Genomic DNA, 27,863 nt, shown 5'->3' with positions numbered 1-27,863 from the left:
GTTAGTCATTTTGCCTACTTGGTGAATAAGTATATTAATGTATGTTACACTTTTGCTTTATGTTATAACTTATAATTAAATAAACTTTCTGAGATTAAAATAATTCTGTCCCAACAAAATAATAAACACACATATAGAAGAAAATGTCAGGTTAATATTCACTACTTTTATTTTATACTATTTAGCTATGTAAAAGAATATAAAATAAAATATAGAAAATAATATATATAATATATATGTAATATATCTAATTATAATTATATAATATATAATAATATAAATATAAATATATAATAATTAAATATAAAATAACAAATATATATTATAAAAATATAAATATAAAATATAAATAAAAAATAGTAAAGAAGGATAAAAATTACATACCATAGCAATATCTGCATCATAGCTTTTATTGCATATTGTGCCAGGAAATGTTGCTCCCAAATACGCAGGACGTTTCCTGTAACTACATCATTATAGTATAGCCTTTTTTATTGCCATACTTATTCAGGACAATTTACAAGCTTACTTTTAAATTAAATCTCCTATATACTTAAAATGATTTTTCAAACAAACCAATTTTTCATCTGGATATTATCTAATATATTTACAAAATGGTCAAATCATTAAAAACTATAATTTATTTTTTTAGTTAAATATTTATTTATTTATTTATTTGAGGGTGGAGAGGAGCTGAGGGAGAGGGAGAAGAAGGGAATCTCAAGCAGAGTCATCTCTGAGTGCATTGTGGGGCCTCCGTATCAGAGCCCTGAGATCATGACAAGAGCTGAATCCTAAGTTGGACACGTAACCAACTGAGCCACCCAGGCACTCCTAAAATTCATTTTAAATCCAATTTTCTCTCCTCACCTAATTCCTAGACTTGATAAAATTTTACTATCTTGAAGTTTCCTCGGTTTTCTTTGTACTGCATGCATTCTTTTGGTTACTAAAAGTTAAACAAAGGAGTTTTTAACTTGTGTAATAAGAAGTCTTGCCTATCTAAAATGTAAGCATTTTCTTAAATTATTACCAAAAATATCTTCTTTAGTCAAAGAGTAGACAAAAAATTATTAACATATTATAGGTCATAGTAACTGAATAGTGACAATTTTGACATTATTAAGAAGCTAAAGCTTATATGTATTCTATAGTATAGTTAACATCATGAAAGTTTATGAAAGGCAAATCTTACATAAATTATATTCTAAAATATATTTTTATATAATTTATTTATGTTGTTTTTATTTTTAGCATATTCTCAACTATACTATTGCACTCATGGCAACAGCTATGTTTATTTAAAATTTTCAGAGGGGCCTACAGAAATTGAAGAACATAATAAATGTATTAAATTATCAAATTATTGAAATTATTGAAATTATTTGATATCTCTTTTTTAATGTAGAACATTGTGCTTACATAAGTAAGAATGTTATGTCATGGGGCCGTAGGATAAGATAGTCCTGTTTCCATATGAAAAGTCTTTGTAATAAATCACCAGCATCCCCGTTGGTAGAAATTTTGTTTTTATCTGACCACAATTCCAAGGAGGACAGCATCACAGTCAGTTTGAACTGGGTAAACATCTAAAATAAGATTTATGGCATACTTGTTCAAATAACATTAGTCATTAGATCAAAATTACATAAAAATAAAGAATAAGTTCAGTTTATTATTCTGGATATTAATAACTGAAGATTTTTAAGTCATTAATTTGTCATGATAGAAATAAGTTTCAGTGATTTTTCATAAAACTATAAATGTAAAAAACTTAAGACTTACAGTGTTGACAAGACCAATAATTTGGATAATTTTCTGTGTTACAGCCATCACTTCTGATCCCATATAATCATACTGAAAAATAATTTTAAGTGATTTAAAAAAAATGTGAGTGAGTGATAGCAATTTTTTATGGTGCGTATATCTTGCTTACACCAGGTAGGTAAACCACGGCATTTGTCAGACAATATAAAGCATATTAATATGAAGATAATAATATTTATAATAAAAGAAACAATAAAAATCATAGGTTTCTGAAATAGGTTCTCAATTGTTGATGCTTTAAAGACACTCTCAAACAGAAACAATTGAAATCAAAAAGTCCTAAAATAACTTCTTCATAGATTCCTCCTTAGTATAATGGGATTTTTTTTTTTTTTTTCAGCCAGACACAGAGAAAATAGCAGTCATTTTTTATGACACAGAGGGAATCACAAAACCTCTTGTCACATGGTTGGTTAAAAAAAAAAAATCAAATAAATAAATAAATATTTAAAAGTCAAAATGCTTAAATATTTCTACAGAACAAAACCCAGAAATCTCAATTATAAAATATTAAAAATTATGTGGCATAAGAATTTAAAAGTTTTGATAAATAAGATAAAATTATGTAAAAGCAAGGAGAAAAAAGTCCTTTGAAACTAGCAAATTCTTGAGAGGACTTCAGATCTTTTTTCTTAAGATTTTATTTATTTGTCAGAGAGAGTGAAAGAGAGAGAATACAAGCAAGGGGAGCTGCAGGCAGAAGGAGAAGCACGCTCCCCATTGAGCAAGGAGCCCTGCATTGGGATCATGGATCCCAACGATCCTGGAATCATGACCTGAGCCAAAGGCAGATACTTAACCAACTGAGCCACCCAGGTGAGAGAACATGAATTCTTATTTGGGAACTTAATTAACACATGTTCTTTCGAGTCATATTTTGGAAAATGATTAATACTTTTGCAAAAGTTCTAATTTTTTTAAATGAAAAAAAGAATCCTAGCAAATCTTAGAAATCTGTATAGTTTCCTCAAAATTATGATAGTTAAGGAAATGAATTACTTGTTATAATTGTTGATAATAGAAGTAATGGAAAATTAATTATATATTTCCATTGGATGAATAAGAAATATATTCTAGTCAAAATGTTTTCCTTATAGTCAAAGAAACAGTCCATTAGACAGTTGTTATATACATGAAAGATATCCCCATAAAACACACAAATAGAATAATCCTTACTTATGACAATCTGAGAATATTCAAGATCATCAGAGTAGAAGTATAATTTCATATACTAAATGTCAAGACTCTTTGGAAGATATCACTGGCTCCAAATGTTTATTTCACAAGTTAAAAATTCTCAATATATAGGGAAGACATAACAATGCTTAAACAGTAGGAAAAAATACACATCACCAAAATATGGAAAACAAAATGGACACGATTAAAAGGAAAATTTAAGAAACCCACAATCCTAGTTCCAGACATTAAGATAATTCTTTTAACAACTGATACAATGAGAGGAAATGTAATAAATATAGAAGATCTGAACAATGCAGTTAAAATATTTGACTCATTAATATACAAAGAGTACTGCATCTAACAAGGGCAGAATGTAATAAATCCTTTCCAAATGCGTGTGGACCATTTACAAAATTGACCATATACTGGGCCACAAGGGAAGTCACAATAGATTTCCAAAATTTTACGTCATTCAGATTATGCTCTTTTACCAATATGGAAAAAAAAAAACAACCCTAGATATGAGCAACTAAAATATAACTTGAAAATCCCCAAATATTTTTAATCTAACCAGTACAATTCTAAATTACCCAAGGGTCACATACACAGACACAGACACAGACATACACACATACAAATTAGGAAATGATTTAGAAAAACTGAAATGATGATACAAATCAGACTTATCAAAACTTGAGTTGCTAAAAACAAACAAAAGGCCTTGTACTAGACAGTTATTCATTGACTAGAAATATATTTTAACAGTGTATATACTATAAAATTTTAAAAATGCATAAAATCAGTGATCTTCAAATGAAAGAAACTAAAAGGGATGAAATAACAAAGAAAAGATGAGAAAGCAATAAATTGTTAGATCTTCCTGGTGGATAGACCCTTTAGGAATGAGGTAGTGGACAGACTTTATGTCTGACTACAGTCTTTAGTTTAAAATCTAATTTATCTGATATGAGAATCACTACTTCAGCTTTCTTTTGAGGCCTATTGGCATGAAAGATGCTTCTATATCCCTTCACTTTCAGTCTGGATGTATCCTTAAGTTCAAAATGGGTCTCTTGTAGACAACATATGGACAGGTCCTGTCGTTTTATCCAATCTGCAACCCTGTGCCATTTTATGGGAGTATTTAGGCCATTCACGTTGAGAGTGATTATTGAAAAATACGTTTTTATTGACATCATGTTGACTGTGAAGTTCTTGTTTCTATAGATGGTCTCTGTAAATTTCTGTCCAATGATACTCTTTTTTTTTTCTCTTTCTTATAGAACCCCCCTTAATATTTCTTGTAGTGCTGGCTTGGTGGCCGTATACTCTTTTAAACCTTGCCAGTCTTGGAAGCTCTTTATCTCTGTATCCATTTTGAATGTCAGCCTTGCTGGATAAAGTATTCTTGACTGCATGTTCTTCTCATTTAGTGCCCTGAACATGTCTTGCCAGCCCTTTCTGGCTTTCCATGTTTCTGTGGGCAGGTCTGACATTATTCTGATGGACCTTCCTCTGTATGTAAGGAATCTCTTCCTCAGAGTTGCTCTCAAAAGTTCTTGTCTAAAATTATGATTTGACAGTCTTCAATCAAGTGCCTTGAAGTCTTTCTAGATTCATTCATCATGGGGGTGTTCTTTCTACCTCTAGGACATGAATGCTTGTTCTGATTGGGAAAATTTTCATGGAGAATTTGTTCAACTATATCCTCTAGTCTTCTTTTTTCTCCTCACCCTCAGGGATCCAAGTAATTCTGATACTGGAACATTTCATGTCATCATTTAATTTCCATGATTCTGTTTTCATGGCTTCTAAGCTGTTTGTTCCAGGCCTCCTCCTGATCCTTTTCCTCTATCAGTTTGTAAATATTTATGCCCCCAATATAAGAGCAACCAACTACATAAGACAACTGTTAACCAAGAAAAAGAGTCATATCAATATGAATACATTACTTTTAGGGGATCTTAACACACCACTCTCAGTAATAGATCATCCAAGCATGAAATCAATAAAGAAACAAGAGCACTGAATGACACATTGGACCAGATGGGCCTCATAGATATATACAGAACATTCCACCCTAAAACAACAGAATACTCATTTTTCTTAAGCACACATGGAACTTTATCCAGAATAGACCACATACTAGGTCACAAAAAGGACTCAACTGATACCAAAAGATTGATATTATTCCCTGCTTATTCTTAGACTGCAATGCTTTGAAACTGGAACTCAATCACAAGACAAAGTTTGGACGGAACACAAACACTTGGAAGCTAAAGACTGTCCTACTCAAGAATGTTTGGGTCAATCAGGAAATCAAAGAAGAACTTAAAAAATTCATAAAAACCAATGAGAATGAAAACATATCAGCCCCAAACCTATGGGATACAGCAAAGGCAGTACTAAGGGGGAAATATATAGCCATTCAAGCCTCTCTCAAAAAAATGGAAAAATTCTGAATACAGCAGCTCTCTATAGACCTCAAAGAACTGGAGAAACAACAAACTAAGCCAACCCCCACACAAGAATCTAATCAAGATTAGAGCAGAGATGAATGAGATAGAAACTAGGGATACAGTAGAACATATCAACGAAATGAGAAGCTGTTTTTTTTTTTTTTGAAAGAATCAATAAGTTTGAAAAACCACTGACCAAACTAATCCAAAAAAAGGAGAGAAGACCCAAATTAACAAAATTATGAATGAAAAGGGAGAGATCACAGCACCAAGGAAATAGAAACAATCATCAGAAATTATTATCAACAGTTATATGCCAATAAGGTAAGCAACCTAGATGAAAGAGGTGCATTCCTGAAAACCTACAAACTTCCAAAACTGAATCAGGAAGAAATTGACAACTTGAATAGACCAATATCTAGTAACAAGATTGAAGCAGTGATCAAAAACCTCCCAAAATACAAGAGCTCAGGACCTGATGGATTCCCTGGGGAAATCTACCAAACATTCAAAGAAGAAATAATCCTATTCTCCTGAAGCTATTTCAAAACATTGAAACAGAAGGAAAACTTTCATACTCTTTCTATGAAGTCAGCATTACCCTGATCCCCAAACCAGGCAAAGACCCCACCAAAAAGGAGAATTTTAGACAAATATCCCTGATGAATATGTATGCCAAGATTCTCAACAAGACCCTAGCTAATAAGATCCAACTGTACATTAAAAAGATTATACACCATGACCAGGTGGGATTTATCCATAGGATGCAAGGGTGGTTCAACATTTGCAAATCAATCAATTTGTGATAGAACAAATCAATAAGAGAAGAGAGAAGAACCAGATGGTCCTCTCAATTGATGCAGAAAAAGCATCTGACAAAATCCAGCATCTGTTCCTGATTAAAATGTTTCAAAGTATAGGGGTAGAGGGAACATTCCTCAACTTCATAAAATCTATCTATGAAAAAGCGACATCGAATATCATCCTCAATGGGAAAAAGTTGACAGCCTTCCTTCTGAGATCAGGAACACAAGGATGCCCACTCTCACCACTGTTGTTCAACATAGTATTAGAAGTCCTAGCAACAGCAATTAGACAACAAAGAGAACTAAAGTGTATTCAGATTGGCAAGGAAGAAGTCAAACTCTCTCTCTTTACAGATGACATGATACTTAATATGGAAAGCCCAAAAGACTCCACCCCCAAACTACTAGAATTCATTCAGTAATTCAGTAATGTGGCAGGGTACAAAATCAATGTACAGAAGTCAGTTGCTTTTTTACACATGAAGATTGAAAATACAGAAAGGTAAATGAGAGAATCGATTCCATTTACTATAGCACCAAGAACCATAACATCTGGGAACAACCTAACCAAAAAGGTAAAGGATCTGCACTCAAGTAACTATGGAACATTCATGAAAGAAATTGAAGAAGACATAAAAAGACAGAAAAGCACTCCATGCTCATGGATCAGAAGAATAAACACTTAAAATGTCTATACTGCCCAGAAGCAATCTATACTTTCAATGCCATCTTGATCAAAATTCCACCAGCATTTTTCAAAGTGCTGGAACAATCCTAAAATTTGCATGGAACCAGGAAAGACCCTGAATTGCTAAGGAAGTGTTGAAAAAGAAAAAGCTGGGAGCATCACATTGCTGGATTTCAAGCTTCACTACAAAGCTGTGATCACCAAGACAGCATGGTACTGGCACAAAACAGACACATAGACCAGTGGAATAGAGTTGAGAGCCCAGATATGGACCCACAACTCTATGGTCAACTAATGTTTGACAAAGCAGGAAAACATATCCAGTGGGGGAAAAAAAAATAGTCTCTTCAATAAATGGTACTGGGAAAATTGGGCAGCTATGAATAGAAGAATGAAATTTAACCATTCTCTTACACAAATATAAGCTCAAAATGGATAAAAGACCTCAACATGAGGCATGAATCCATCAGAGTCCTAGAGGAGAATATAGGCAGTAACTTCTTTGACATTAGCTACAGTAACTTCTTTCAAGATATGTTTCCAAAGGCAAAGGAAACAAAAGCAAAAATGAACTTTTGGGACTTTGTCAAGATCAAAAGCTTCTGCACAGCAAAGGAAACAGTCAACAAAACAAAGAGGCAACCCAGAGAATGGGAGAAAATATTCACAAGTGAAACTACAGACAAAGGGCTGATATCCAAGATCTATAAAGAATTCCTCAAACTCAAAACACAGAACAGATAATCATGTCAAAAAAATGGGCAGAAGACATGAACAGACACTTCTCCAATGAAGACATACAAATGGCTAACACATGGAAATATGTTCATCATCATTAGCCATCAGGCAGATTCAAATGAAAACCACATTGAGATACCACCTTACATCAGTTAGAATGGCCAAAATTAACAAGACAGTAAACAGCATGTTGGAGAAGATGTGGATGAAGGAGAATCCTCTTACACTGTTGTGGGGGGATGCAAGTTGGTGCAGCCACTTTGGAAAACAGTGTGGAGATTCTTTAAGAAATTAAAAATAGAGCTTCCCTATGACCCTGAAATTGCACTACTGGGTATTTACCACCAAAGATACAGATATAGTTAAAAGAAGGGCCATCTCTACCCTAATGTTCATAGTAGCAATGGTCACAGTCACCAAACTGTGGAAAGACCAAGATGCCCTTCAATAGACAAATGAATAAAGAAGATATGGTCCATGTATACAATGGAGTATTATGCTTCCGGCAGAAAGGTTGAATATCCAACTTTTCTATCAACATGGATGGGACTGGAAAAGATTTTGCTGAGTGAAATAAGTCAAGCAGAGAGAGTCAATTCTCATAATGGTTGCACTTACTTGTGGAGCATAATGAATAACACAGAAGACATTTGGAGATGGAGAGAATTGAGTTGGGGGAAATCGGAGGGAGAGACAGCCATGAGAGACTGTGGACTCTGAGAAACAAAAAGGATTTTGGAAGGAGGGGTTGGAGGTGGGGTGAGCCTGGTGGTGGGTATTATGGAGGGCACATATTACATGGAGCACTAGGTATGGCACATAAACAATGAATTTTGGATCACTGAAAAAAGATTTTAAAAAAGGAAGCTATAAATTAGGAAATAAACATAAAAATAAAGTAATAAAAATAAAGATTCTTTGAAAAGATGAGTATAATTGATACCCTTATAAGTACTATCAAGAAAATTGAGAGATGATATAAATTACCAATATCAAGCATAAATGAGGCCAAAATACATATCCTACAAGATAATGAAAGGCTAATAATTGACTATTAAAACATTTTTGCCAATATATTTTTATGTTATGTTAGTCATTAGTTTTTGATGTAGTGTTCCATGATTCATTGTTTGCATTTAACACCCAGTGTTCCATGCAAGACAGTATGCCAATATTTTTAATTTTTTTTTTTATCTTCTGTAAGTTTCAAGTTTTGGTTTAAATTCTAGTTGGTTAACATACTCTGTAATATTTGTTTCAAGAGTAGAATTTAGTGATTCATCAATTATATATAGCAGTCAGTGTTCATCACAGTTAAGTTTCCTTCTTAATACCTAACCCCAATATAGCCCATCCCCCCACCCATCAACATTCAGTTTGTTCTCTAAAGTTAATAGTCTCTTACAGTTTGCCACCAATGGTGTGAGAGTTTTGCCTTTTCTCCACTTCCTCACCAATACCTGTTGCTTCCTGTGTTGTTAATTTTAGGCATTCTGACAGGTGTAAGGTGATATCATGATTTTGATTTATATTTCTTTGGTGATGAGTGATATTTAGCATCTTTTTATCTGTTTGTTAGCCATCTGCAGATCTTCTTTGGGAAGATGTCTATTCATGTCTTCTGACCATTTCTTAACAGGATTATTTGGTTTTTGGTTGTTGAGTTTGATATATTTTTAAATATTTTGGATACTAACTTTTTATCAAATATGTCACTTGAAAATATCTTCTTCTATTCCATAGGTTGCCTTTAAGTTTTGTTTAATGTTTCTTTCACTACACAGAAGTTTTTTATCTTGGTGAAGTCCAAATGGTTAATTTTTGCTTTTGTTTCCCTTGCCTCCAGAGATGTATCCAGTAAAAAGTTGCTACAGCCAATGTCAAAGAGGTTGTTGCCTGTGTGCCCCTCTATGATTTTGATGGTTTCCTGTCTCACATTTGGGTCTTTCACAAATTCTGAATTTATTTTTATGGATGGTATAGAAAGTGGTCCAGTCTCATTCTTTTGAGTTTTGCTATCCAGTTTGCCCAACATGATTTGTTGAAGAGACCATCTTTTTTTGATAGAATATTCTTTACTGATTTGTTTATGATTAGTTCACTATAGCATTGAGGATACATTTCTGGGTTTTCTATTCTGTTCCATTCATCTATGTGTCTGTTTCTGTGCCAGTACCATACTGTCTTGATGACTAGAGCTTTGTTATTACACTTTGAAATGAGGAATTGTGATGCCTACAGCTCTGCTTTTCTTTTGGAAGTTTGCTTTGTCTATTCAGGGTCTTTTGTGGTTCCACCCATATTTTAGGATTATTTGATCTGGTGCTGTTGTGATGCTGATTGTAATAAATATATAGATAGCTTTGGGTAGTATAGAAGTTTTAACAATATTTGTTTTTCCAATCCATGAGCATGGAGTGTTTTCCCATTCCTCTTCACTATCTTTCATAAGTGTTCTATAGTTTTCAGAGTACAGATCTTTTCTCTGTAAATAAATAGTTCTCTGTTTTTACAGAGATAACTGTTCTAGAACAGTTATCTCTGTAAATAAAGTTACATTTATTCATAGCTATTTTATGATTTTTGGTGCTATTGTAAATGGAATTGATTCCTTGATTTCTCTTTCTGTAGCTTCATTATTAGTGTACAGAAATGCAACATATTTCTGTGTGTTAATTTTGTAGTCTGTAACTTTACTGAATTTGTGTATCAGTTCCAGAAAATTTTTGGTGGAGTTTTCTCTTTTGGTAGACTCTTTTGGTGGAGTCTACAGAGTATCATGTCATCTACAAAGAGTGGAAATTTGATTTCTTCCTTGATGATTTGGATAGATTTTTTTTTTTTTTGCAGTTTTTTTTTTAATTTTTTATTTTTTATAAACATATATTTTTATCCCCAGGGGTACTGGTCTGTGAATCGTCAGGTTTAAACACTTCACAGCACTCACCAAAGCACAAACCCTCCCTAGTGTCCATAAGCCCACCCCCCCTTCTCCCAAACCCCCTCCCCCCAGCAGCCCTCAGTTTGTTTTGTGAGATTAAGAGTCACTTATGGTTTGTCTCCCTCCCAATCCCATCTTGTTTCATTGATTCTTCTCCTACCCACCTAAGCCCCCATGTTGCATCACCACTTCCTCATATCAGGGAGATCATATGATAGTTGTCTTTCTCTGCTTGACTTATTTCACTAAGCATGATACACTCTAGTTCCATTCATGTTGTCACAAATGGCAAGATTTCATTTCTTTTGATGGCTGCATAGTATTCCATTGTGTATATATGCCATTTCTTCTTTATCCATTCATCTGTTGATGGACATCTAGGTTCTTTCCATAGTTTGGCTATTGTGGACATTGCTGCTATAAACATTCGGATGCACGTGCCCCTTTGGATCACTACGTTTGTATCTTTAGGGTAAATACCCACTAGTGCAATTGCTGGGTCATAGGGCAGTTCTATTTTCAACATTTTGAGGAACCTCCATGCTGTATTCCAGAGTGGTTGCACCAGCTTGCGTTCCCACCAACAGTGTAGGAGGGTTCCCCTTTCTCCACATCCTCGCCAGCATCTGTCATTTCCTGACTTGTTGATTTTAGCCATTCTGACTGGTGTGAGGTGATATCTCATTGTGGTTTTGATTTGTATTTCCCTGATGCCGAGTGATATGGAGCACTTTTTCATGTGTCTGTTGGCCATCTGGGTGTCTTCTTGGCAGAAATGTCTGTTCATGTCCATTGCCCATTTCTTGATTGGATTATTTGTTCTTTGGGTGTTGAGTTTGTTAAGTTCTTTATAGATTTTGGACACTAGTCCTTTATCTGATATGTCGTTTGCAAATATCTTCCATTCTGTCAGTTGTCTTTTGATTTTGTTAACTGTTTCCTTTGCTGTGCAAAAGCTTTTGATCTTGATGAAATCCCAACAGTTCATTTTTGCCCTTGCTTCCCTTGCCTTTGGCGATGTTCCTAGGAAGATTTTGCTGTGGCTGAGGTCAAAGAGGTTGCTGCCTGTGTTCTTCTCAAGGATTTTGATGGATTCCTTTCTCACATTGAGGTCCTTCATCCATTTTGAGTCTATTTTTGTGTGTGGTGTAAGGAAATGGTCCAATTTCATTTTTCTGCATGTGGCTGTCCAATTTTCCCAACACCATTTATTGAAGAGGCTGTCTTTTTTCCATTGGACATTCTTTCCTGCTTTGTCGAAGATTAGTTGACCATAGAGTTGAGGGGCTATTTCTGGGCTCTCTATTCCGTTCCATTGATCTATGTGTCTGTTTTTGCCAGTACCATGCTGTCTTGATGATGACAGCTTTGTAATAGAGCTTGAAGTCCGGAATTGTGATGCCACCAACTTTGGCTTTCTTTTTCAATATCCCTTTGGCTATTCGAGATCTTTTCTGGTTCCATATAAATTTTAAGATTATTTGTTCCATTTCTTTGAAAAAGATGGATGGTACTTTGATAGGAATTGCATTAAATGTGTAGATTGCTTTAGGTAGCATAGACATTTTCACAATATTTATTCTTCCAATCCAGGGGCATGGAACATTTTTCCCTTCTTTGTGTCTTCCTCAATTTCTTTCATGAGTACTTTATAGTTTTCTGAGTATAGATTCTGTGCCTCTTTGGTTAGGTTTATTCCTAGGTATCTTATGGTTTTGGGTGCAATTGTAAATGGGATTGACTCCTTAATTTCTCTTTCTTCTGTCTTGTTGTTGGTGTAGAGAAATGCCACTGATTTCTGTGCATTGATTTTATATCCTGACACTTTACTGAATTCCTGTACAAGTTCTAGCAGTTTTGGAGTGGAGTCTTTTGGGTTTTCCACATATAGTATCATATCATCTGCGAAGAGTGATAATTTGACTTCTTCTTTGCCGATTTGGATGCTTTTAATTTCCTTTTGTTGTCTGATTGCTGAGGCTAGGACTTCTAGTACTATGTTGAATAGCAGTGGTGATAATGGACATCCCTGCCATGTTCCTGACCTTAGAGGAAAAGCTTTTAGTTTTTCTCCATTGAGAATGATATTTGCGGTGGGTTTTTCATAAATGGCTTTGATGATATTGAGGTATGTGCCCTCTATCCCTACACTTTGAAGAGTTTTGATCAGGAAGGGATGCTGTACTTTGTCAAATGCTTTTCCAGCATCTATTGAGAGTATCATATGGTTCTTGTTCTTTCTTTTATTGATGTGTTGTATCACATTGACTGATTTGTGGATGTTGAACCAACCTTGCAGCCCTGGAATAAATCCCACTTGGTCATGGTGAATAATCCTTTTAATGTACTGTTGGATCCTATTAGCTAGTATCTTGAGGAGAATTTTGGCATCTATGTTCATCAGGGATATTGGTCTGTAATTCTTTTTGTTGCAGGTCTTTGTCTGATTTGGGGATCAAGGAAATGCTGGTATCATAGGGTGAATTTGGAAGTTTTCCTTCCATCCACTTTTGAAACAGTTTCTGAAGAATAGGTATTATTGTTTCTTTAAATGTTTGGCAGAATTCTGCTGGGAGGCCATCTGGCCCTGGACCCTGTTGGGAGATTTTTTTTTTTTTTATAAACAGTTTTATTTATTTATTTGACAGAGAGAGACGGAGAGATCACAAGTAGGCAGAGAGAGAGGGGAAGCAGGCTCCCCGCCGAGAGCCCAATGCGGGCCTTGATCCCAGGACGCTGAGATCATGACCTGAGCCGAAGGCAGAAGTTTAACCATTGAGCCACCCAGAGATTTAAAAAAATCTTACCAATTTTTTTTGCTGGTTATGCAACTGTTCAAATTTTCTTTTCATCCTGTTTCAATTTTGGTAATTTATATATTTATAGTAACTAACCTATTTCTTTCCAATTATGCAATTTTTGGAAGATTTTTCACAATATTCTCTTATGATTGTATTTCTTTGTTGTTGGTTGTGATCTCTTCTCTTTTATTCATGATTTTATTTATTTGGGTCCTTCCTTTCTATTTTCTTTTTTATAAATCTGACTAGAGGTTTATCAATTTTATTAATTATTTCAAGAACCAGCTCCTAGATTACTGATCCATTCTGGACTTTTGTTTGTTTGTTTGTTTACATATCATTGATATCTGCTCTAATCTTTATTATTACCCTCCTTCAGCTGACTTTGGATTTATTTGTTATTCTTTTCATGTTCCTTTAGGTGTAGGTTCGATGATATATTTGAGACTGTTCTTGTTTTTTAAGGAAAGCCTGTATTGCTACATTTCTCCTTCTTTTGACTGCTTTTGCTGTATCCTAAAAGTTTCAGACTGTTGTGTTTTCATTTCCATTTGCTTCCATGTATTTCTTCTTTATTGTATTGTATTGTATTGTATTGTATTGTATTGTATTGTATTGTATTTCTTCATTTCTTCTTTAATTTCCTGGTTAACCCACTCATTCTTCAGTAGGATGTTCTTTAACCTCCATCTATTTGTAGTCTTCCCAAATTTTTTCTTGTAGTTGACTAGTAGTTTTATAGCACTATGGTCTGAAAATATGCATGGTATGATCTCGATGTTTTGTACCACTTGAAACCTGATTTGTGACCCAGTATATGATCTATTTTGGAGAATGTTCCATGTGCCCTGAAGAAGAATGTGTACTCTGCTGTTTGAGGATGAATTGTTCTGAAGATATCTGCTAAGTCCACCTGGTTCAGTGTGGTCATTCAAAGTCATTGTTTCCTTTTTGATTTTCTGTTTAAATATTGAGGTATGTTCAGCAAGGTAACTGGATAGTATTCTCCAATACAAGAAAGGTATCAGGAAAGACAAGAAAGATTTCAAGGTATAGGAAACACACAGAAAGACCATAATACTGTAACATATCAGAAGAGAATAAAGACATTACAACTCAATGGAGTGTAGGATCCTAGATTGGAGGATGGGCAAGAAAAACAACATTTATGCGGTAACTATCAAAATTCAAACAAAATCTATATATACTAGTAAGTAATTTTGTAGGAATGTTAATTTTTATATTTGATGATTTCATTATAAAACTTAAGAACAAAAAGAAATCACTGATAGCAATGGTGAGCAATAGAAATGGTGATATCACTACTACATTACTAATTTTTTAAAGATAAAAAGAAAACTTAAATGATAAAAAAAATTCTTTAAAAACCTAACTTACAGAAAGTGAAACAAAATAAAGAAATCTAAACTGCTTTATACACACCAAAGCAATTAAAACAGTACTTAAAAATATTCCCTTAAGAAAGCTAAAGATCTCTTTGGCTTCAGATGTGAACGTTTCCAAATACATATGGAAGAGATCAAACTTATAATGTATAAATTCTGAATAAAATATTATAACTCATTTTATGAGGTTTGCATAATATAATGAAATAAAACATTATAAGAAGGATATTACATATTATTATTTCCTAAGCATGAACCCTAAAATCCTAAACAGAATATCAAGTTTTAAAAAATCCATGATTTGTAAAGATGAGTACAATCTGATTAAGGAGTATATAAAATAACTACTCTATAAGGTGGAGGAGGAGTTAGGAATATACACAATACATTCATATATATTATATATTAGAGAGCCAAGCTAAGACAATAAAGCAAGAAAAGGAAGTACAAGTAAAGAAGCAAATAAATAAATAAATAAATAAATAAATAAATAAAAATAAAACCCAAAAGCTAGAAAAGGAAATCTAAGATCAGAAAAGAGAAATTAAAAGCATCAATGTTCAAATGTAGTGATCATAAGGGGCACACACACCTAAGTGTTTATAGCAGCAATGTCCACTAGCTAAACTATGGAAAGAACCTTGGTGTCCATCAACAGATGAATGGATAAAGAAGAAGTGGTACATATATATACAATGGAATACTATGCAGCCATCAAAAAATGAAATCTTGGGGCACTTGGGTGGCTCAGTGGGTTAAAGCCTCTGCCTTCAGTTCAGATCATGATCTCAGTGTCCTGGGATCGAGCCCCGTATCGGGCTCTCTGCTCAGCAGGGAGCCTGCTTCCTCCTCTCTCTCTGCCTGCCTCTCTGCCTACTTGTGATCTCTCTGTCTCTGTCAAGTAAATAAATAAAATCTTAAAAAAAAAAATGAAATCTTGCCATTTGCAACCTGGATGGAACTAGAAGATATTATGCTGAGTAAAATAAGTCAATCAGAGAAAGACAATTATCATACAATCTCTCTGATATGAGAAATTTGAGAGGCAGGGCAGTGGGTTGTGGGGGGTAGGGAAGGAAAAAATGAAACAAAATGAGATTGGGAGGGAGACAAACCATAAATAACTCTTAATCTCATAAAACAAAACTGAGGGTTGCTGGGTTGGGGAGTATGAATAGGGTGGTTAAGTTATGGAAATTGGGGAGCATGTGGGCTATGGTGAGTGCTGTGAAATGTGTAAGCCTGATGATTCACAGACTTGTACCCCTGGGACAAATAATACGTTATATGTTAATAAAAATAATTTTTAAAAAAGTATTATTGTTCATATAAGAAACTAAAAAAATTCAAAAGAATTAACAATTAAGTATGATCACAGATTATAAGGTGAATACATACATATCAATGGTATTTCCATAAGCTAGCAAGAAAAATTGAAATGTTAATGTAAAATAATTATTATAGACCATCAAATGCATAACAATAAAAATAAAAAGGGTATTCCAGACAACGAGAGAATACTGGTGAAAGGTATTAACAATAACAAAAAAATGTAAAGATTTGTGTGTATTAGATTGGATGACTCAATACTGTTAAGATGACAATTCTCTCCAAAGAGATATAAGCATTCAATGCAATTCCCAAATCAAAATCTTGGTTGTATTCTGTGTTTGTATGTGTGTGTGTGTGTGTGTGTGTGTGTAAATTTAGAATAATTCTAAAATATGTTTAAAGGAAAAAGACCCAGAATAGTCAAAACAATGGTGAAGAATAATAAGAGGATTTAAACAAATAGATTAAATGGTAATAAAGCTCTAGTAATCAATACAGTGAAGTATTGATTCAACAATATATAAATTAGCCAATGGGGGGAAAGAAGACAGGGATTTGAGAAATAGGCCACATGTAACCATTGCTTGACTTTTTAAAAATTGCCAACATAATTGGATGAGATAAGACAGGTCTTTCTAGAAATAGTGTTGGGGCAAATGAATATGGAAAAGATAAACTTTAACCCCTACTTCACACCACACATTTTGTCAATTAGAGATGACCATAAAGCTGTATGTGAAAAGGTAAATAAAAATAAATTCCAAAAAAAGGTAAAAATATTTATGTCCTTGGAGTAAGAAAATATTTCTTTTTTTAAAAGATTTTTAAACATTTATTTATTTGACAGACAGATCACAAGTAGGCAGAAAGGCAGGCAGAGAGAGAGAGGAGGAAGCAGACTCCCTGCTGAGCAGAGAGCCTGATGAAGGGCTTGATCCCAGGACTCTGGGATCATGACCTGAGCAGAAAGCAGAGGCTTTAACCCACTGAGCCACCCAGGCACCCCAAGAAAATATTTCTTAAATGGAAAAGATAATGATAAAAATCATATACTGAACTTAAATTCATAAAAATTAAGAAATATGCCCATTAAAAGACACCATTACAAGAGTAAAAAAACAAGCCTCAACCTGGAAGAAGATATCTCCGATATACCACCTGACAAAAGATTCATACTCAAAATATATAAAATCCCACAAAACATTAATCAAAATGTTAAAATGAGGAGTGCCTGGGTCACTCAGCTGGTTAAGTGTCCAGCTATTGGTTTTGGCTCAGGTCATGATCTCATGGGTTGTGGGATAGAGACCCATGTTGGGCTCCACATTCAAAAGGGAATCTATTTCAAGAGTCTCTCTCTCTGCTTCTTCCCCTGCTCATATACTCTCTCTCTTTCTCAAATAAATAAATAAATAAATAAATAAAATGGAAAACACATGTATATTCTCTTAAAGAGAGTATCCAAATAGTCAGGAACAGTATCAAATGTTTTTCAACTCTTTAATCATCAGGTAAATACTAATAAAAACCACAATATGATCTCATTACACATATACCAGAATAGTTAAAATTTAAAGAGACTATTAATAGCATTTTTTTTGTGGGGATATGGAATACTTGGATCTTTCATACATTGTTGATGGGAGAACAAATTATTATATTTTTTGAAAACTCTCAATATCTCCTAAAATAACAGATACTAACCCTATGACAAAAGGATTTCACTCCTAGGTAGATATTCAAAAGAAATTATGTCTACCAAATAGATATTTTTAAAAAACATACAAATGATCAACAGGTACATGAAAAGGTGCTCAACATCACTATTTATCAAGGTAATGCAAATCAAAACCACAATGAGATAGCACCATACACCTGTTGGAATATCTATTATCCAAAAGTCAAGAGATTGCAAATGTTGGCAAAGATGTGAAGAATTGGAAATCCTTCTACACTGTTGGTGAGAATGTAAATTGGTACAGCCATTATGGAAAGCGGTATGATGGCTCCTTAACAGTTAAAAATAAAACTACCAAAAAATAAAAAATAAAGATAAATAAATAAAATTACAATTTTATCCAGCAATTTCATTTCAGGGCATATACACTGAGGAAACAAAATCAGTATCTCAGCGATATCTGCATTCTCATGTTCAATGTAGCATTATTCATAACAGGTTAAATATGGAAATTACCTAAATGTCCATCAATAGATGAATGGATAGAAAAATGATTATTGTATGTACACACACACAGGAAGACACACACACAAAATGGAATATTAGTCATAAAAAATAAGAAAAATTTGCAATTCCTATTTGCAAAACCAAAGTTAACTATGTAAGTAACAGATGTGTTAATTATCTGTCTTGGCAATCAATCCACAATGGTTATCAAATCATCACATTTAACACTTTATATTTACACTATTATATTTGTTAATTATTTCTCAATAAAGTTAGAAAACATTAAGTAAATTGGTATGGTAATTATCTGGCATGCTTTAAAAAGTGATGTGACCAGAGAGATTAGAGCAGATTAAGGGAAACTCAGGGCTGCTAGAACGTGAAGTCAAAGAGAGACTTAAGCTATGTTGAGCTTGGGGGCTGGGAGGATAATGTAAGGCATTCTAGGCTAGTTTGGGTTTTTAGTCGTAACTAACAACTAAAATAAAATATCTTTACTTGGAAATAGCTTAAAAATTACATTATGTTTTTGAAGTTAAGAAAAAAATATTTGAGTTCAAGGAAAGAAAAAGAAGAGAGATAAAAGGAATGAGAGAGGGAAGAAAGGAAGGAAAAGTTTGACTTACCAAAGCTTTTTCCACTATAATGTGCATTTCTAGGTATTGGGGTAATAGTTTTGAAAGAGTTATTTCCTGAAAGGAAAAAAACAGGATTTATCAAATGTTAGTATGTATTGAATTTGTTAAGCACCAAGAGTAACATATATAGAAAGGGAACACATAAAAAATTCATAAGGAATTAAATATAAAAATTAATTACAAATCAGAAAATTTCATTTGAAAACATACTCCAGGTTTAAGAGTTCCAGTGAGCTTGCTGGAGTAATATAAGAGCTTAGGTACTCTCTACTAATACTGAATGAAAAAGTGAAAATAAAGACACCATCCTGATGTCTTCATCTCATGACAAACCTACATTACCAGTTCATATTGGAAATTACTTCACACACTGTCCTCCTAAAGATTATGGTAACAACAACAACCATGGTGCACTGGATATCTTTAATTCATTCACAGAAAAATATAAGAAATATTTGAGAATTCACAGTCTACACAGAAATTTGGGCAAATAGCATACTTGGTGCTATTAAATACATGGGTACACAAAAAAGAACAAAATGCACAATATCAGAAATAATTCTGTACACTCAGAGTATAGACTGTATGTTCCATTTGGTATGATGTAATAATTCTTGATTGTGTCAAGTCAGTCAGCTATATATCATCAATTTATTATATCATCACAACACTATAATGATAATTTTATAGGAGCTGTATTTCTAAGATACTGAAATTCCATTTTACCTATAGAAATTTCAAAAAATTTCTATATTTCCTCCTTGATCCAAGTTTCTTGGACTTTCCATATACCTTTTAGACCAAGTTTATATGTAGCTATAAAAATTATTGTTAAGATTTTGGAGGAATTATGTTAAACCTATACACTCATTTGGAGAAAAATGGAATATTTATTATGCTGAGTCTTCCAATCTATAGTATGTCTCTTCATTTATTGATGTCTTCTTTGATTTATTACATCAGCATTTTATACTTTTCAATATATAAAACCTGTACATGTTTTGCTATATATGTATCTGCAGTGTCTGTGTTCCCATCCCACAAATTCATATGTTGAAACACTCACAATGTAATTACATTTGGACGTGGTGGCTTTGGAAGGTATTTAGGTCAGGAGGCTAGAGCCCTCACAAATGGGATTAGTGCCCTTATAAGAAAGGACTGAGAGCTAGCTAGTTGTCTCTCCACCATACAGCAAGAAGAAGTCCTCTAGGTACCAGGAAGAGGACGTTCACCAAAAATCTGAACATACTCACATCCTGATTTTGGACTTCCAGTATCGAGAACTGTGAGAAATAAATATATGTTTTTTAAGCCACTAGTCTACAGTAATTTGTTGTAACAGCCTAAACTAAGATACCATTTTATTCTTTCAGTGATTGAAAATGTCATACACTTTCCCTATAGTTTCCACATATTCATTGCTAATATGTAGAAATGGTTGATTTTTTTATCTTGATAATGTATTTTGTGATTTTGTTGATTTCACTTAGTTCCAGCAGGTATTTTCATGAGTTTCTAAGCAGATAACTATGTCATCTGCACATAAAGGCATTCTTATGTTTCCTTTTCTCATCTGTATGCCTTTATTGCTTTATTATTCTGTCTAGAAATCCAACAGCATTAAATAATGTTGGAGAGAGTGCACATCCTTACCTTATACCAAATCTTAACATAAAAGTACTCTGTTTTTCTTCATTATGTATTATATTTTCTATATGTGTTTTAAATTTTTTTGGCTGAGTACAGTATAATTTATTGATGATACATGACAAGGAGGGCTCCCCAGTCCCCTCTACTTCTTCTGAGAGTCTGGGGTGAAAATTGTGGAGGTTGGGAGAGTCTCAGTGTTTTGGGGGATAAGTTGGGGCAGAGACTCCCTGGCAACTGAGGGCCTCTCTTTCTTCTTGCTGTCACTGGGGCTGATAGGCCAGCAGGCTCTTACTCCTTGGAGGCCATGTGGACCATAAGGTCCATCAGCCAGTTGCAGTAGCAAAATTCATTGTCATACCAGAAAATGAGTTTAACAAAATGGTATTTGAGGGCAATGTCAGCTCCAACATCCAAGGTAGAAGAGTGAGTGTCACTGTTAAAGTTGAAGGAGACAATATGGTCCTCATTGTAGCCCAGGAAAACCTTGAAGGAGCCCTTCAAGGTCAGATCCATGAGAGACATGTTGTGGGTGGGGACATGGAAGGCCATGCCAGTGAGCCTCCCATTCAGCTCAGGGATGACCTTGCCTACAGACTTGGCAATGTCAGTGGAAGCAGGGATGATATTCTGGGCAGCTCCATGGCTGTCACTCCACAGCTTCCCAGAGGGGCAATCCATGGTCTTCTTGGTGGCAGTGATGGCATGGATGGTGGTCAGAGTCTCTCCACAATATCAAAGTTGTCATAGATGACCTTGGCCAGAGGAACCAAACAGCTGGTGGTCCAGGAGGCATTGCTGAGAATTTTGAGGGAGTTGTCATATTTCTCATGGTTCACATTCATCATGAAAATGGCATCAGCAGAAGAAGCAGAGATGATGACCTTCTTGGCCCCACCCTGCAATTGAGTGCTAGCCTTTTCTATGGTGGTGAAGATCACAACATACTCAGCACCAGCATCACCTCATTTGACATTGGCAGGATCTTGTTCCTGGAAGATGGGAGATGGAATTTGCATTGATGACAAGTTTCCTGTTCTCTGCCTTGGCTGTGTTGTGGAATCTGCCATGGGTGGAATCATACTGGAACATGTAGACCAGGTAGCTGAGGTCAATGAAGGGGTCATTGATGGCCACACTATCCACTTTTCCACAGTTAAAAGCAGCCCTGGTGACCAGGCACCCAATATTGCCAAATCCATTCACTCTGACCTTCACCATCATGTCTCTTGATGACGGCTGGCACTGCACAGCAGAAGATGCAGCTGTTTGTTGAATGGGGTAAACCAGAGACCAATATCTGCTTTTATAGGATTGTTTTTTATCATTACAAGTTGCCAACATCACCAAGACCTTATATAATAAATGAATTTTTAATTGAATTTTGTCCTATATTTCTGTATTGAGAAGATTGTGTACCTTTTCTTCTCTAACCCAGTAATATGGTAGATTATTTTGGTATATTTTCAGATATTGAACCAGACCTCCATTGCTAGATAAACAATGCTTAATCATGGTGTGCAATCTTTTTAATAAATTACTCAATTACTTTTGCCAGTATTTTATGCAGAATTTTTACATCTATATTCATATGGTCAATGGGTTTGTTTGTTTTATACTGTCTGAATAGAGTTTTAGTATCAGGACAATATTGTCCTCACAGAGTTAGTTGTAAAGTGTTCACTCCTCCTCATTTTTGTTGGAGAAATTGTACAGAATTGGCTTTTATCTTCTCTTAACAGGTATTCTAAACTATACATAAAACCATCTACACCAGAGAAATTTTGTGTTTGAGAGATTTTTCACTGAAAATTCAGTGGTTTTTAATGGTTACAGGACTGTTTAGGTTGTCTATTCCCTCTTGGTTGGGTTTTGATAGTGCATTGTTTTTAAGATAATGGCCACGTTTTATTTACATTGCTGAATGTATGTAGTTAGAGTTGTTTGCAGTATTAGTGATCTGGTTTAAGATCAGAGATCAGAAATGAGTGTTGCACAACAGAGTGTAACCTGAACAAAGTACATATTAATGATTTTTACTTAACTCATCAGAAAACTAAGACTGCAAATTAAGCCATTTACCAAAATCTGGAGAGAGAAATGTGCCTGCAGGGAGGGCGAGAAATCAAGTATTTGCTTAGCTGGTTCTAATGACACCAAAAGCCATGTAAGCTGATAAGAATATCCAACTAGGAATTTTGGCTAAACTTCTAAGGGCCAAGCTTGGCTAGCATTAAACTATGAAGTCTCTGGGAATCATAAAGATATTTGATTTCACAGATTCTTACAGGCTTTTTCTTCAGGAATTCCATCAGTTACTCAAAATAAAGATTACAGCATATATTGAAAAATATATAGTGTTGGCTGGTGCAGAGGAACATCAGACACTGAAGGAACTACACAAACTTCTCTATCTCCTTTATTACACAAAAGCCTTAATCTATCAGAAAAAGTGGAAAGAGATTTATGTCTTGAAGGCACTGATAAAAACTACAGCCAGGAGAGGAAAATGAATAAAAAGGTCTAATTCTGGAAGAACAGTAAGGAATACCTCTTAGACCCAGTATTACATCTGGAGGAGAATGTTGGTGACATTTGTGAAGACTACGTTCCCAAATCCAGGTTCACAGTGCCTTCCCAACATTGAGTTTTAATCCAAATATCAGAGAATCCCTCTGTTCTCTGCTCCATGCCAAATCTATGACCTGCACTAAAATGTACCAAAAACAAAACAAAACAAAACAAAACAAAACAAAACAAAACAGGAAAGACAGCAGGAAGATTTGGAGGAGACAGATTTTATCTAAAAATCCCAAAACAGTCAAGTGGAAAAATACAAAGCTATACAGAACAGGATTCCTCTCAAAAATTAACAAAATTTAACAAAAAGTAATTGCTAAAAACAATGTGAAGCTGTTGTAAGTACACTAAGAGTAGCAATAGCAAAAACATACATAAACAGATGTATATTCTCACTATATTAACAGGAAATTTTAAGCCAAAGTCCCAGCAACAAGATATGTTCATCTCCAAACCTAAAGTTAATATTTAATTCAATATCGACTGCCTACTGTGTTATGTAACATGTTCAGCTTTCACGAGAGAGAGAGAGAAGGGATAAGGACAGGCAAGAAGAAAATCCAATGTATGGAAAGTAGTTGGTTGCCCCTATCCACAGGTGTCTATGCACACATTATTTTAACACTGAATACCTTTGAACTGTCTTCTTGATAAGCCTGTGTGTGTAAATGCAATTAGGAATGATCTGGAAAAGAGAAAATTGTTGCCTGCTTGTCTTTCAGAGAAAAAAAAATATTAAAATTTTCTAATTTTTAGACAAAAATAATGATTACCTAGTGAAGGTTTGGCAAACATATCTTCTATTACTTTAAATAAGAATTAATAATGAAATATGATGTGAAAATGAAAAGTACAGAACAAAGCTCAAAATGTCCCACAGGAGGATGCTGTGATAGCAGACACAAACTATAAAATTCCTATAAGAAAAAAAAATGTGGAAAACATAAATTTTGAGAATACAAATAAATTGACCTAATGAACATCTATAAAACACTACATGAAACTGCAAGATATATAGACAAACACATATACTAAAGTCAAATGCACTACCTGAATATGATCAAAATCAATTAAATATAAGTACCAAGAAAGATATGTAGAAAATGTGTAAGTATGCATACTTCTAAAATTCCCATGGGTCAATGGAGGAATAGCAAGATAAAATTTTAAATGTTACATTAAAAGATTATAAATACATGGTATATAAAACTCAAGAAATGAAAATACATCAATTAAAATCAGATTAAGAACCAAAAATTATCCCCTACATAAGGCCAACAAAAGAAATGCCAAAATTTAGAATCAACTTTTTTTCAGATCTCTAGAAATTAACAAATGGCTTGCAGTGTTAGAGGGAGTGTTTATTCAAGAAAAATAACTGATCTGGATAAAAATTATGATTTTTGTGGAACTTGAATTCACTCCAGTATTTTCTCCTATTAGTTGAAAACTAATAGCTCAAATTTTCAGTGAATACAAGTAGACTGACAACTTCCAGAAAAAGAAAAAACGTGGCTGGAACATCTCCAAAATCTCATTTCCAAAGAAATGTCATGACCTGACCTATTTTGTTCCTAAAATAGGTCCATATTGACCTAAGTCACATTTTACACAGTTTTTCTAAAGACATTTGCTTTTAGAAACTATAGGCATTTTGAGTTGTCTGGGGCAGTGAATGACTGTGAGGCAAACAGCAGACCAACAAAAAATCTTAAAGCTGAGGAATAAGATATTCATACAGAGCTTTGAAAAGCTATGATCAATTTCTGGGAATCTGGCAGGCCACACACATGTATCAGACTAAGTGCATCCCCAAGTCTGTACACATACTCAGGAAAGACCTAAACTCTCACCTCCGATTGATCTTGAGGCTCTGTGCAAGCAGAAATGAAGGAAAGGTGCAGTTGTTAACTGCCTGAATGAGTGACAAAGTCATGCTCCAAAAGGTAGAGAGAGACTCTCAGCAAGAACTGGGAAATTTGGGGCACCTGGGTGTCTCAGAGGGTTAAGCCTCTGCCTTCAGCTCAGATCATGATATCAGGGTCCTGGGATTGAGCCCCACATCAGGCTCTCTGCTCAATGGGGAGTCTACTTCCCTTTATCTCTCTGCCTGCCTCTCTGCCTACTTGTGATCTCTCTGTCAAATAAATAAAATCTTAAAAAAAAAAAAAGAACTGGGAAACTTATTGATTCCAAGCATTTAAAGAACTCTGATCATTAACACACATCAGTGGCTACATACAACACAGAATACACACTTCAGGGAAACAGTCAAAAATTTGCAAAACAAATAGTAACTGCAATGAATAGCAATAATATTTGATGGAGGGGTATGTGATTTCCAGAGTTACCACATGTATTACTTGGAGTGACTAGTTTCAGTTTTCAAAAAATATGAGACATGAAAAAGACATAAAGTATGACCCATATACAGGAAAAATGTCAACAGAAACTGTCTTTGAGGATGATTAGATATTGGATTTACTAGAAAAATACTTTAAATCAGGTATTTTGAATAATTTTAAAGAGCTAAAAGGAGTTATGTATAAATAACTGAAGGAGGGTATTATAATAAGTCTCACTAAATATGGACTATCAAAAAAGGCATAAAATTATTAAAAAGAAATAAATAGAATTTCTGGTATTGAAAAACACAATTGAAATACAATATCCATTAAAGTGGCTCCACATCAGATATGGGCAGACAGGAGAAAGAATCAAGGAACTTGAAGACTGATCTATTGAGATTAAACCATTTAAAAAAGAGAAAGAAACAAGAATGGAGCAAAATAAACAATATCTAATAGACCTAAGGGGCACTATCAAGCATATTAACATACACATAATGGGAGTATCAGAAAGTGAGAAGGTACGTAGAAGGGACAAAGAATATTCAAAGAACTAGTGGCCCCTGATTTCTCAAATCAGGTGAAAAATATTAATGTACACAAAAAAGAAGCTCAGTCAAATCCAACTTAGATAAACTCAAAAGAACCACTCAAAAAATACATTATAAAAAGAGGCAAGCCAAAGATAAAGAGAGAAACTTGGAATAAGCAACAGAGAAGGGACTCATCATGTAAAAGGAATCTTCAATAAGATTAATGACAGTTAATTTTTCATCAGTGATCATGGAGGCCATAAAACAGTGAATTAAAATATTCCAAATGATGAAAGAAAAACATTTGTCACACAGGAACTCTATATACAACTAACAGGTAAATTAAGAGTTTAATAATACATAAATGATTATCTATTTTAGAAAGATATGTTCCAGCAGTACACAAAACTGAATAAAAATATTAAAAGTAATTTAAGCAAGGTAGTGGTAATTTGACTTATTTTATGGTCTTTATTTAAATAGTGACTTCATTCTTCCTGTATTTCTAAATTTTACTCAAAAATCTCCATTTTTGCTGGAATAAGATAGAAAACAAGAAATATTACATAATACATTATAATAAACCTAAAATACATTACTGTGTAATTTTTCATATATTTTAGATGGAATATGGGCATTTTATTTAAAATTCAGAAAGAAGATCTCAAATTTGATATTTCCATAGCTAAATAGTTCCTTTCCACAATCAAAAAAATTCTACATAAGTAATTTCACAGTATGTTATTACATTAGAATCATCATGTTACCTGTAAGCTTAAATTATCTTTATAGGGTTGTTCTTTCTGCCAAATATTGCTATAATTTTCTGCTAACAGTGGTATAGTTGGATTCTCATTTTTCACTTGATAAATTACATGCTGAAATTGTGCTGAAGATTCCAATGGCTCAATTCCATAGCTGATGTTTTCAAACTGAAGGAATCCCCTGAATATTTAGAAAGCAATGATATAAAAACCCTACAAGTGATGCCATCAAAGCTATAATCTGAAATGTGAAAAAAAAAAAAACTTAAAAAATTTAAAGGATTAAATTTAAAAACTTTAAACTAGGTGTTTAAATAATTTCAAAGAGCTGAAAGAAACCATATATAAGAAACTAAAGGGAAATATTTTAATGATGTCTCAATAAATAAAGAACATCAACAAAGGCATGGAAATTATAAAGATGAAATCAATAGAAACTCCAGTTTGAAATACAGTAAGAAACACATTATGAACACACTCTATTTTCCCATTTTTCTGGTATACCATTAGTAACTGCGATATCACATTTACCTTACTTTTGCTCATATATTAAAGAAAAAATATATTTCAAATTAATTTATATTACCTGTATAGTAGTCATATTTATTCAAGATATATTAGTTAAGATCAGGTATTTGTTGAAAATCAAGTACTTATTGAGAATTCCAATCATGGTCATGTTCTCAGAGTTTAGAATAAGGGAAAGCAGGTATATTGAGTGTATATTTAAAGAAGTGGATATCTATGAAAACCACATTAAACGAATGCCAATTTTTCTGAGTTTACATGAGCAAATTCTAGAAGTCAGGCAACCAAAACCAAAAGGAAGTTAGGGAGAATCTGGAGAATCTTTTTTTTTTTTTTTTCCTTTGCTCTGGACCAGTCTCCCTCTAATAAACTTAGTATCTTTCTCTTGCCACCACCATTGATGAAAATAACTTATTTCTGCCTTTTTACCTCCCAGGGGCTTTCTTAATTAGTTGATTTA

General features: G+C 33.9%; 1 protein-coding gene and 1 pseudogene across 3 annotated transcripts in view; both read right to left on the bottom strand.

Annotated features, from left to right (window-relative positions):
* The window catches only part of LOC116581945 (disintegrin and metalloproteinase domain-containing protein 18-like), a 181,568-nt gene that overhangs the window by 133,664 nt on the left and 20,041 nt on the right, over nucleotides 1–27,863 (bottom strand). For 2 of the 3 annotated variants that reach the window (XM_032329289.1, XM_032329290.1), the window contains exons 6-10: nucleotides 26,879–27,056; nucleotides 18,989–19,054; nucleotides 1,786–1,857; nucleotides 1,423–1,589; nucleotides 385–466 (exon numbers count right to left, since the gene is read on the bottom strand). In XM_032329289.1, the coding sequence (XP_032185180.1) occupies nucleotides 385–466; nucleotides 1,423–1,589; nucleotides 1,786–1,857; nucleotides 18,989–19,054; nucleotides 26,879–27,056 (565 nt within the window). The remainder of the gene's footprint in view (nucleotides 1–384; nucleotides 467–1,422; nucleotides 1,590–1,785; nucleotides 1,858–18,988; nucleotides 19,055–26,878; nucleotides 27,057–27,863) is intronic. The other variant, XM_032329291.1, reaches the window with a different exon arrangement.
* LOC116581946 lies at nucleotides 20,942–21,871 on the bottom strand (annotated as a pseudogene).

The sequence above is a fragment of the Mustela erminea genome, chromosome 21 (genome assembly GCF_009829155.1).
Source record: "Mustela erminea isolate mMusErm1 chromosome 21, mMusErm1.Pri, whole genome shotgun sequence".
In the NCBI taxonomy this organism is placed as follows: domain Eukaryota; kingdom Metazoa; phylum Chordata; class Mammalia; order Carnivora; family Mustelidae; genus Mustela; species Mustela erminea.
Note: the sequence above shows the minus strand (reverse complement) of the source record. Positions and strands in the feature narration are given on the sequence as shown.